Consider the following 12,254-nt stretch of genomic DNA (forward strand, 5'->3'; position numbering starts at 1 on the left):
GCAAGCAGCCCCCCCCAGCCCCTCTGGTGCCCAGGGCTGGCACCCACGGGGCCAGGCAGGAGCCCACCTCCCGCAGGCAGGGCCCGGGGAGGGGATGCGTGGCTGAGCAGGGCACTGCCGGCAGCAGGAAGCTGCATGGAGGTTATCTGGAGCTGCAGGGACAGAGAGCTGCGGTGGGATGCAGGTGTCCCTGAGCCATTCGTGCCAACCTCAGGCGTCCCTGCCCAGTGTGGCAAAAGACTCTGGAGAGGAGCAAAGCTCCTCTGTCCTGTTCACCCCAGTGCTCCTTCCCTACCGGGGACCCTGTCCTCAATGCAGGGGGATCCTGCTCCACCAGCATCCGTCCCCCTGCCCTGCCCTGTGGGGCTCTGCTGGGAGCATCCCTGCGGGCAGCCCTGGCAAAACCCACAGCTCCCTCCAGTAAGAGCCGGTTTTGCTCCAAGCTGGGAGATTTGCTCCAGGATCAAAGCCAAAGGAGGAGACACAGGGTGTGGGGTGCTGATAGCAGCTTCCCCTCCCCAAGTTCCATCCCGCTGCGCTTGGCCAGCTGCGAGCACAGGCTCTGGCAGCTGTGACAGGGCGGAGGCAGCAGGGAAGATGCACAAAGCCCTGGTACCCTGTTTTTCGGGCAAGGAAAGGAGCTAGGAGGGCCTGTGAAAGCAGGACAGATCCAGGGTCAGCACAGTAGCCAGCAGCCCCCCAGGATGGAGGAGCCGGAGGGCTCAGAGGGGATCCTGAGGGATCGCCAGACCTGCCGGGCTTTGGGAGGTGGCTCTCGAGGAGGCACAGAGCAGCCAAGCCAACGGCCCCGAAGTTTCAGCTGGTTTTAATACTGTCAGAGACACCCCGGAGCGGGGCCGCCGCCGCCATCCCGCCCGGGCTCCCTCGGCGCTTGCCAAAGCGAACTCGCCGCCGGCCCGGCCCCACGGCTGCTTCGCATCCCAGCACGCAGGGGAAGCATCGCCGCCAGCGCCGCTGCCCGGACACCCTGCCCGCGCTCTCCCTTGCCGGTGCCGGGTCTCACTCATCTCCTACCGCTAATCCCGAGGGCTCGAGCATTGCGAGAGGCTCCCCTCCACCCCACGGAAAGGGAAAAAATCAGGTTACAAAAAGGGTCATGGCACAGCTCTCTGCCGACTGCATTTGGGTGGTTTAACCACCCCCTTTCCCATCTTTTCTCCGCACCCTTGTGGCTACAAACCATCTCTCCCCCACTACCAGATTGCAGCCCTCCTGGTCACCACTTGGCTCTGGGGACAAGGGACCTCCAGGCACCCCAAACTGCAGTAAGGTGGGGACGGTGGCAATGCTGAGACTTGGAGGACACTGGAGCCAGCACCCAGGAAGGGGAATGGGCAGCGCCTGCCAAAACGCCAGCCGCGGCGCCTGCCGGGAGCACCCAGCGGGTAGAGCCACCGGCAATGGGGACCCGGTGCCTCTTGATAGGAGTCGTCTCATCACTCCCCTCGCACTATGCGGCGCTGACATCGCAGGCAAGGAGACCCAGGGCCCGGCAAAATGCGTAGGGGACAACAGCCGAGTAGGTTTTTTGGAGCCCCTTGCAGCCATGCAGGGAGCAGGAGGGACGTCGGAGGCTGCGAGCCCGGGGTGCCTGCCCTAAGCCCCCCAAAACTGCTGAGCCCCAAGCCCCAGTGCAGGCAGGGGACTGCCGCTGGCTGCAGCCTCTCTGCTGGAAGCAGAAGCAAAAAGGGGGAGAAAATTTGTCTCCAGGCTTTGATGGGAGGATGCAGCCAAGCCCTGGTTGCAGGACGGGGTCCCCCAGCAAAGCCCCATTTGCAAGATGGAGTCCCCCAAGGAAGCCCCAGTTGCAGGAGAGGGTCCCCCAGCCAAGCCCCAGTTACAGGAGGGGGTCTCACCCCTGGCTAGCGGGGCGAAAGGATAGGAGTCATCCCCGCATCCTACCTGCAAGGGCCCCATAAAGTGCAGTGCTGCGGCCCCAGCGCCAACACGGGGCAGGGGAGCCCTCCCGGCCGCCTCCCGAGTTTGGGGACATGGAGAGGGGGGTGTGAGGTCAGAGCAGGGGCGGGCAGGGGCGGGCAGGGCGTGGGTCGGGCGGTGGGGAAGAGCAGCCCCGTCCTTCCTCCTCGGGCGCCTACTCGTCACAGCCCAGCAGCTCCACGCGCAGGGTGATGCGGTTGTGCCAGGCCACGGGCAGGATGCGGACGAAGCGGGCGTAGAAGGGCACGTCGAACACGTTCTTCTTGTGTGAGTAGTTGTCGCTGTTACCGTGGAAGATCTAGAAGGGGAAAGGTGGGTGTCAGCACCGCCGGGACCTCCCCGCCACCATCCCATCCCTCCCCGCCACCATCCCATCCCTCCCCACAGCGGCATCCCCCAGCCCCGGGAGGTCGCTGCCCACCTTGCCCTGCCCCACGCACCTTCGTGCTGTTTGTCTGGCCATCCCGGTAGAGGGTCCAGGACGTGCCGTTGTCGCTGTAGGCCACCTTGTAGGCTGCTACGTATTGGATGTGCCCGAAGTCACGGGCTCCTTGCGTGATGATGCCCGTCACCTTCTTCTGGTCCCGGAGATCGATCTGGCATGGAGACAAGGCTCGTCGAGGCTCCTCGCAGGAGCGGTGCTCCCACCCCAGAGCATCCTGCGTGTCCTGGAGGCAGCCGGGACGTGCTGGCCCTCAGGGTCAAGAATGGAGAAAACACCGCTCGACCCCCGCCCCAATGCCAGAGCGACTAATAAAACACTACCGTGAAGTATTTGACCCTTTAACACTCACAGCATCTCTCGAAGCAACACAAAGCGGGACACAAACCCCACCTCCCTTCCCCACTGCTGCCACCTCGACATTTTTTGCTGAAAAGGTCAATGTGGGAACGACCAGCAAAAAAATCTCAATTCAAAAAAAATAAAGGATTCCTGGAGGAAATGCATTTCCACTGGAAAGTGATTCTGGCTGAGAAAATATGCAGTTCGGCGCGGTCTGACATTTGGGTTGTAAGTGAGATGGTTTCTATTCTCTTTACTCTGCCACACTGCGCTACTGCTGCTGGCACGCTGCAGGGTAACCCAGCAAATGAGCTCAAAGTGTCCTTAATTCAGTTCCTATTTTACGCTCGTCGAGGGCAGTATTAGTTATACGTATACACGTATGTGTGTATACATATAAGTAAACATGTAAATCTATATACGTGTACACAAACAGGCAGCCTGCGGTGTGACAGCCCAACTCAGCGTGTCATCCCGACCCCACCAGCAGACGTCTTGATAAGCCGTTTTATTTAGGGCCATGGAGCAGCTGCTTTTAATCATTTCCCAAATAAAAACTGGGACAAATATCTAAACTGCTTTGTCCCATTATGTCATGAAATCATGTGAAAAGTATAAAAACAGGGGAGGAAAGGAAACTGAGAAGGAAATTTCAAAACTATTTGTTCCCATTCCAGACTGGGAAGAGAAAAGCAAACCTGATTTTTTCCTGCAAAACAGAAACGCGGTGTTCCGGGCAGCCGGAAGGTTGTGGGATGGTCACCTCAGGCTGGGATGGCTTCCCAAGGGGGCGATGCAGAGCTGGGGTGCTGTGGGCTCCGTGCACCCCACAAGAAGGTCTGCGGAGACGGCACCACCCTGTCCCTGTCCCTACGGGCGCTGATGTTTCTGACCCAGCGCTCCAGCATCGCTGTTAAAAGCGGTGGCTGTGGCCCCATCCTGACCTGCCCCTGCGATCCCAGCTGGGGGAGAGCACCGCCGGGCTGCGTGCTCCACGGCAAGGCTCCGGCTGCACCGTGCCGGCGGCTCTGCCCGGCCTCTCCCGCCGTGCCCGTCCTGCTTCCAGCCGCCCCGGCACAGGAGGTGGCCCCGGGCACAGGAGGCGGCCCCGGGCACAGCTGGAGGAGCTGGGGAGGAGAAATGAGGTTACAGAGGGAGGGCACCGACCCACCTGCAGCCACTCGGACTGGCCGTTGTGGAGTGCTGTCCAGGCATTGGTTTTGCCCGTCTTGTCCAGGCGAGCGTAATGGGGATGCCAGGTAAAGGCGTCGATGCCCCAGGTCTTGAAGACGCTGGAGGCTGTGATCTGCTCGTTGGAGATCAGGCGGGATTTCATGCCCAGAGGCTCCGAGCAACCTGCCGTGTTGAAATACACTGTAACACAACGGTTTATACAGGCGGTGAAAAGGAAAGAGTCCACGGCATCGTCGCGAGCAAAACCCCGCAGCCCCGGCAGGCTCCATCCCCACGATCCCACGTTCCCACTGCCTGGAGCAGCAGGCAGGGCCAAGCAGGGAAAGGCTCAGCAGAGGCGCAGAGTTGCAGCCGGCTCGCCTTTTCCCAGGATTTTTAGCTCCCAGCTATTCCCTGGCTCACAGTGCCTCCTGCTGCAGGGACGCACGGACGTCCCCGCGGCACAGCCCAGCCCCGGAATACAGATGGCTTCGGAGAGGAGAGGAGAAGGCTTTCACAGGTGAAGAGAGCAATGCAAAGTCATCCCCAGCTGAAAGCACGGCTGGCACCGCACCCACGCGGTGCCAGGACACGACCCAAGCCCCCAAGGCACCCCCACTCCCACCCCGGCACGCGAGTCCTGCTCGGCTGAAGGGGATGTGCCGCAGGGCAGGAATGCAGGAGGCACAGGGAAAGGGCTCAGGCTAATCATCCCTCACGTTTCCCAGAGGACTTTGATCCTCTGGTGCTTTTCAAGCTCTCCAGCAGGAAAAGCAGCCGGTTCACAGCTCAGACGGGGAGGGGGCACCATAAAAAACCTCGGCTTGGGAAGGTGTTAGCAGCGTGAGAATGCAGCTCGAGCCTGGCTGAGCTGGTGAGATTAACGGCTTGCGCTCCCCAAAAGCACCCGTGGGTAATTCCAGGCATCACGCAGCCGGCGTGAGAAAAACAAGCGCTCACAAATTCCCTGTCCCAGGGGATCAGAACCGGTAGAAGGGGCGATGCCCTGCCCCGTGTCACCCCCTGCCCTGCGGTCCCTGGGGAAGGGAGAGCCACCAACATTTACCGTTCATCTCGCAGCCGATGAGTTCAAAGCGCAGCGTGCAGGCACGGCGGCACATCACAGGGTAGATGCGGATGAACTGGGCGGTGATGGGAGGGTTGAACATGTTGGTCTGCATGGTGCCGTAGTCCGTGTTCCCCTGGAAAACCTGCAACGGCGAGCAGAGCTGAGTGCCGCAGCCCTCCCGCAGCCTCGTGCATAAAATCCCCCCCGCTACGGCAACGCTCCCCAAAGTGCAACAAGCAGAGAGGTGGATTGCTTCTGTCTTTCTAACACAATAAATACAGTTAGGTCATGTTTTCATGCATTTTTTCCACCGCTGCAGAAACAAGAGAAACTTTTCTTTTTTTTTTGAAGCAAAGCAGATATTCCCAGCCATTCCCTGGATGCTCAAAAAACAAGCACGAGACATTTGCCATAAAAAACTGAGTGTGGAGAGTGCTGTATTCAGTGACGGCTCCTGCTTCGAGAGTGAGATACACTGTCGGCTCATGCTCGGTGCAGACACAGCACTGAGCTGCGTAAGCCGTTCGCTAGCACTTCCAGACCATGGCCGGTTCCCACAATGTGTCAGCGATAAAGATGTTATCTGAATGACCTAAATAACTCAGCGCTGCTTCTTTGGTTATGCTTATTATGGTCAATTAAATAGAGCCAGAGTGCTGCCCAGCGCTGGAACCATCTGTGCTGTCTCGCTGCTAGGACGGTTCCCAACGTGGCTTTGACCCAGGTCAAAAGCACTTTCCCAAACATGGGGACAGTTTGGGATGCAGCTCACAGCCACCCCGGCACCCGCAGCACCGCTGGGTGGGGGGAGCCGGCACGGCCCCCGCACGGAGCATCGCAGCCCACCTTGTCTGCATCCTGCTTCTCATCCTTGCAGAAGGTGAACCCCCGCCCGTCCAGGCTGTAGGCGACTTTGTAGGCGCGGACGTACTCCGGCTGGCCCACGCGGCGAGCGCCTTGCGTGATGATGCCGCTCAGCCGCATCTTCCGCAGCAGGTTGGCCTGGAGAGGGGAGAAGAGCCTGAGCGGGGCGCGGCGCAGATGGGGTGCACAGCCCCTGCGCCCACCAGCGTTGCCAAGTGAGGGTGGGCTCACGCTCAGCATTGGGACCAAGAGAGGGGCTGCCCAGGGCGCTGTGACTTCCTCGGGGCGAAAGCCCTCCATCCCTCCAGCCTTGCATCCCACGGTGGGCAGAGAAGGGGGGATCGCCACCCCAGGTCCCCGTCTTCCCCCCAGGGACCTTGCCTTCTCCAGGCACGTCACAAGATGCCCCTGGGTGGCACCTTGCTGCAGCAATTTAGCCCCGCATTTGCCACCAGGAGCAGAGAAATCCCATGAGAGCAGCCCTGCAAGACCAGCCATGGCTACTGGGGCTGCCCGCTACGCCGGTGCTCCCAGTCCTGCCGCAGGTACCTGGATCCAGGGACTCTTGTCATAGTTGCTGGAGGTCCAGGCGTTGACGATGCCATGGTTGTTGAGGCGGGCGAGCTCTGGCCCCCAGCGCTGGAGGCCGAGGAAGCCGTAGTGGACAGAGGATGCCGAGAGCTGGGCATCAGAGATGGCTCCTCCTTCCATGCCCAGGAGAACGGCACAGCCTGCAGGCAGTGGGGACACCAGCACCAAAGAGAGTCGGTGACCAGGGAACAAAACCAGGGGTCATTCACCTCATCTGGGGAGGGGCAGGAGATGGAGGCCAGCCCTAGGACCTGGCTGTCCCCAAGGTGTCCCCCGCCTCCTCAGCCTTCAGCCAAAACCGCATCATCCATCATCCCCTCTCACAGCACGGAGGTCTGGGGGAGGAAAGGGATGCTCTGGGGCCCCCCCAAAGAGGAGACAGCACCTTCCCGGGGTTGCTCCCTCCATCAGGACCAGGCCTGCTGGCATTAAGGGCAGCCAGTACACAGGCACCCATGGTTGCCCTCCAGGTCCTAAACCAGCTAGTGAGATCTCTCTTGGACTGGCAATGGGGGACAGAGCAGTGGGGAACAGAGAGAGAAAGGGAATTCTGCAGAGTTGGTGCCAGGGACTTACGGACGTGGCAGGTCTTCCCCAAGAATGGAGAAGGACACTTGCAGGTGTATTCACCATCCAGGTCCAGGCAGGTACCTCCATTTTTGCAAGGCTGGGAGTAGCACTCATTCTTGTCTAGGAGACAGAGTGGGGGGGCTCAGAAGGTGACCCCAAAGCCAGTCTCGGGAAGGAGAGACTCATTCAGTGCAGCGGGAAGAGGGGGAGGCATCCCCTGAGCAAGGGCCATGGCAGGGACCCTGCTGATAAGGTGGCACAGGTTGAAGCTCTAACCCAAGGAGCTGCTGACTGCAGCCACGCGGGTGCGTCAGGACACGCAACCACGGCAAGGCTGGGAGCCCGCGTGGAGCAGGCTGAGCCTCGAGGGACCCCTTGTCCCATTACGCGAGGTACCGTGTCCCTCCAGCGATGCAGAGCAAAGCTCAGACACAGCCGTGTCCCCGCACCATGGTCTTTCCCTCCACCCTGCAAGGTCCATGGTTCCCGACAGCCTAGCACCAATGCAGCCACAGCTGCAAACAGGCCCCAGTTGTCCTCACGGTGCTGCCTGGGGGATCCCCAAGCCCTTAGTGGCAGAGCAGCCCCCCTGCCCCTCCCCACCCCACTGTACTCACTGTTCTGGCAGTGCACCCCATCGTACCCCGCGGGGCACTTGCAGATGTAGTCAGTGAAGACGTCCCCCCGGTTCGGGACCAGCTGGCACTCGCCGTTGTTGTGGCAAGGATTGGGGTGGCAGGGGCCTGGGGAAGGGGAAAGAGGGGAAAATGGCTTTAATATGGGCACAAGTGGGGAGTAAGAGCATCCAGTGGGCTGTTGCTCCTGAAGACATGGCATTTCCCCCAAGTGATGGAGGTCACCACATCCCTGCTTGGATGTCTGCTCTGTGTGCCCATCAGCAGGGCTGGACCCCAGGGCCAGCGGTGCAGGGCCATGACAAGGGCACGCTGCCACACTGCAAGGTTCCTGGCAGGGTCCCCATGATAGGGTCAGCACCTCACCTTTCTCCGTCTCATTGCAGTCAATCCCAACATAGCCCTCAGGGCAGATGCAGAAGAAGGGGGTCTCATTAATCCCGGTCAGGCAGGTGCCCCCATTCTGACAGTGGTTTACGTCGCAGAAGTCACCTGGAAGCAAAGCCACGTGTCACTCCAAGCCATCCCTATGGCAGGCATCTGCCACAGCCCCACAGATGCACACGGAGGTATCCCAGTTCGACAGCAGGAACTGCTCCCCTGCGGATGCCACGGGGAGGGGAGCACCCAGCAGGGGCCGGTGGGACCGGCTGCCGGATCCTGCGTGGGACTGCCGGCATTCAAGAGCGATGGCTGAGACCAGGAGCATGAGAGAGCGGCCAGGACCTGCCCTGGCACATTAAAAAAGGGGTTTAACAGAGCCTGCACGTCAGACCGAAGCCAGGGGAAAACCAGGTCTTTGGTGCATCAAGTGTTTCCACTGCTCAGCTGGAAGTGGGGGTGGCCAGGCTGGGGCTCGCTCGGGCATGAGCAGGACAGGATTATTCAAGGGAATGGGGCTGGTCCCATGGCTGGGTTTTGCTAATGAAGTAAGGCCAAAAAAAAAATCATTGTAGGGGGAGCCCGCATGCCTCGGTTCCCAGATGCTGGAGACACGTGAGGAGGGAGCACAGGGTCCATCCCTGCACGATGCCTGCCAGAACTCCGTTCACTCCGAGCACTCTCCGAGCAGCTCCCACCAGGTAACCCCAGCCCACAGGCAGGTCCCCCCGGGGAACTGGTGGGGCTGCACCGTCTTCCCTGCCTGTTCATCCACCTCCAGCATCTCCCATGGCATTGGGTTTACGTGGCAAGGCGGTGGTGGCAGGGGGCTGCAAGGGTGGTTTCTGCGAGAAGACACCAGGAGCCACTCCCATGTCAGAGACAGCCAGTCCCAGCCAACTCCAAAACAGACCCACTGCTGCCCAAAGCTGAGCCCATCACCGACACTGGTGCTGCCTCTGTGATAATATACATAAGATAAGGTAAAAAAAGCTGCGCAGCAGCTATGGGAGAGGAGTGAGAAAAACATGAGAGAAACAGCCCAGCAGACACCCTGGGCAGAGAATAAGGAGGGGGAGGAGGTGCTCCAGGCGCCGGAGCAGGGATTCCCCTGCAGCCCGTGGTGAATACCACGGTGAAGCAGGTTGTCCCCCTGCAGCCCGTGGAGGACTCCACGCTGGAGCAGTCTGTTCCTGATGGACTGTACCCCATGGAAAGGAGCCACGCTGGAGCAGTTCATGAAGAACCGCAGCCCATGGGAAGGACCCACGCTGGTGCTTTTTCTTCTTCTTTTCTCCTCCCTGTCCTGCTGAAGAGGGGGACTGAGGGAGCGGCTGGCTGGGCACCTGGCAGCCAGCCGAGGTCAACTCACCGCACCTATCAACCTTCTGCTCCCCACTGCAGTGCTGAATCGGACTGCAAGAACCAGCCTGAAATTCCTCCCACCCTCAATTTCTTCTGCCCCAAGAGCTGCAAGACAGCAACACTCTCCATAAACCTAGAGCACATTCCCACACATCTGGCTGGAAGCCTCAATAACTCCTTGCCAAGTACTGGGACAGCACATCCCTGGATGCCAGGCTCTTCTCTGCCACGCTGCAGGAGTCAGAGCAAGGGCTGAACTCAGGTGGAGACCCAGAAATAAGCCCCAACTACCTTCATGCCCTGGAGAAGGTGGAAGTTAACGAGCTGTGGGCTCACTGCCCGGACCCACACCAAACAGCATGGCTCTCATTAGCCTAAGCTACTACTCAGAGAGCTCCTACTCGTTAGTCTTTTAATAGCAGGGCTCCTTTGAGTTAATCCTACTCTTCCTGACACTCCACATCTGTAGGGTATGCACTGGTGGCAGACAGGCCAGCGTTACGTGAAGGTTTCCGAAAAGATGCTGCAGCTCCCTTAGTCCAGCCTCAGGAGGCAGAAGAACTTGGGCACCCGTTCAAGTCGCTGCCTGCGCTGCCCAGCCTGTTCTGCATGACCTCATGCTCCATCAATGCGCTGCCATGAGCTACAGCACGGGAGGAGAGAGCTCGTGCTGATACGCGGGGATGCCTTTGCCCCACGCCCCTCCGCAGGTCTCCGGCACATCCAGCCGCCCCATCCCGAGGATCTCTGCCGGCAGCCGGCCAAGGCCCTGTGGACAGAGCTGCTTCTGTTCAGCAGCGGGAGCCGGCTGCTTCCCCAGGCACGGAACACCAACGAACGTCTGCTCCCCGGCATCCGTGCTGCCTCCGACACAGGAGTTTCTGGGGTGGGACACATCAGCAAAGCAGCAAGGGCTCCTCCCAGGGCTGGGACAGGAGGGGTCCCAGTTTTATATTTTAATTATCCCAAGTAACTGGACTCTATTTTATCCCCTCCCAGGAATATTCCCTTACGTGGTGGGTCTCGCTAGCCAGCCCCCTGCTTAGCAGCAAGGCACTCAGGTCACATTTTCCACTGTGGCAAGTAGTTTTGGATGCTCCTATTTCTCGGCTGTTTCAGGCCTGGTTTCAGAGCAGTTCAGCATCTCCATCCTCCCCACACACATTTTTCTCCGGTCAGGGACCGAGTTGTCACAGGCTGGACAGTCAGGAACCAAGGCAACAAAGATCAGCCACCGCTTTTGGAAATGTTTGCTTATATGAACCCACAGGCTGGCTGGAAGGCAAAAATAACATCCTCCGAAAATTGGGACGGCTCATTCCAGCAGGGCTGGGGGAGGTCAGGTCAAGCCGGTCTCGGGAGGGCACAACAGGCACCTCTCCACCAGGAGAGCGAGCACAAACAGGGCCTTCCTCACAGCACACCTCCCTGCTGCCCTTTGCCCCTGGCCTGGAGTCTGCGCTGGGGCTTTGCTCTCCTTTTCCGTGGTCTCGCCCATCCCTTTCGCAGTCACCCACCCCAGGCATGACCCACAGGGTGATGATGGAGCTGCTTCTCCCCGGGGTTCCCCTGGCCAGGCCAGCCAGGCACGCCACGCCAGGCGGTCCCAGGGAAGCTGTTTACATCGCGGGCACGGTTATCTAAGCCTTGAAAGCACAGGACAGCCCGGCTGAGGTATTCCTGGCTCGGGAGCAAGGACGGGGCTGTGGACCTGAGCTCCTCTGCCTTGTCGTGCCCGGCCCCTCTGCCCTCGGGGCTGCGCACCCTCTCACTCGCCACCCCTGCACCCCACACACAGCAGCCCGCACCCTCTCACCCTGCACCCCAGATCCTCTTGCCCTGCAGCCCAGATCCCCTGTAGCCCAGATCCCCTGCACCCCGAGCTCCCCTGCACTCCGGATCTCCTCCACACCAGGCAACCCTGCACCCTGGATCCCCTGCACTCTGGATCCCCTGCACTCCGGATCCCCAGCACCCCGGGCCCCCTGCACCCCGGATCCCTGTGATCCCAGGCTCCCTGGCACCCCTGATCCCTGGATCCCCAGCACCCCGGACCCCCTGCACCCCGGATACCCTGCACACCAGGCAACCCTGCACCCTAGATCCCCTGCACTCTGAATCCCCTGCACTCCGGATCCCCAGCACCCCGGGCTCCCTGGCACCCCGGATACCCTGCACACCAGGCAACCCTGCACCCTAGATCCCCTGCACTCTGAATCTCCTGCACTCCGAATCTCCTGCACTCCGGATCCCCAGCACCCTGGGCTCCCTGGCACCCCGGATCCCCTGCACTCCGGATCCCCAGCACCCCGGGCTCCCTGGCACCCCGGATCCCCCGCACTCCGGATCCCCAGCACCCCGGGCTCCCTGGCACCCTTGATCCCCTGTACTCCGGATCCCCAGCACCTCGGGCTCCCTGGCACCCTGGATCCCCCGTACTCCGGATCCCCCGCACCCCGGGCTCCCTGGCACCCCTGATCCCCGGCTCCCCGGCACCCCCGCACTCACCGGCCACGGCCAGCAGCAGCGAGAGCCCCAGCCCCAGGGAGAGCAGCGCTCGCCATGGCCTCGCCGCCTCCATGCTGCGTCCCGAGCCGCGCCGAGCCGCTCCGCTCCGCTCCGCCGCGGGGCTCCGGGCGGGGAGTGACTCAGCCCGGCCCGGCGCGGCCCCACGTGCTCCGCCGCCCGCCCCCGGGGCGGGGACCGGCCTCGCCGCGGCGGGCAGCGGGTGACCCGCGGGTCGCCCCCCCGGAGAGGCCCCGCCGGGGCGCGGGAGGGGGCTGCCGGCTCGGGAGGCGGGGGGTGCCGGCAGCAGGGGTGTGCCGGCAGCAGGGGGGTGCAGGCAGCAGGGGGGGTGCAGGCA

At 61.3% G+C, this 12,254-nt stretch overlaps 1 protein-coding gene across 2 annotated transcripts; it reads right to left on the reverse strand.

Annotated features, from left to right (window-relative positions):
* Positions 1–810: 810 nt before the first annotated feature.
* MFGE8 (milk fat globule EGF and factor V/VIII domain containing) lies at positions 811–12,030 on the reverse strand. 2 transcript variants are annotated; one of them, XM_075159905.1, is made up of 10 exons: positions 11,900–12,030; positions 8,012–8,137; positions 7,628–7,753; positions 7,017–7,130; positions 6,399–6,580; positions 5,832–5,987; positions 4,983–5,127; positions 3,915–4,099; positions 2,400–2,555; positions 811–2,257 (listed from the first exon to the last, which is right to left on the reverse strand). In XM_075159905.1, exons 1-10 carry the CDS (start codon positions 11,970–11,972, stop codon positions 2,114–2,116), a joined length of 1,407 nt encoding a protein of 468 aa, XP_075016006.1. In that variant the 5' UTR covers positions 11,973–12,030; the 3' UTR covers positions 811–2,113. The 2 variants fall into 2 exon arrangements, with proteins under 2 accessions (XP_075016006.1, XP_075016005.1); XM_075159904.1 differs by having other exon boundaries at positions 3,915–4,117; positions 11,900–12,020.
* Positions 12,031–12,254: the final 224 nt, after the last annotated feature.

Source organism: Calonectris borealis, chromosome 11 (genome assembly GCF_964195595.1).
Source record: "Calonectris borealis chromosome 11, bCalBor7.hap1.2, whole genome shotgun sequence".
In the NCBI taxonomy this organism is placed as follows: domain Eukaryota; kingdom Metazoa; phylum Chordata; class Aves; order Procellariiformes; family Procellariidae; genus Calonectris; species Calonectris borealis.

Coding starts and splice junctions, on each gene's coding strand:
- MFGE8 (XM_075159904.1), bottom strand. CDS start 11,972: ATGGAGGCGGCGAGGCCATGGCGAGCGCTGCTCTCCCTGGGGCTGGGG. Junction 7,754..8,011: donor CTGCAATGAGACGGAGAAAG/GTGAGGTGCTGA, acceptor CCCCTTCCCCAG/GCCCCTGCCACCCCAATCCT. Junction 2,556..3,914: donor GCCAGTCCGAGTGGCTGCAG/GTGGGTCGGTGC, acceptor TCTCCATGCCAG/ATCGATCTCCGGGACCAGAA.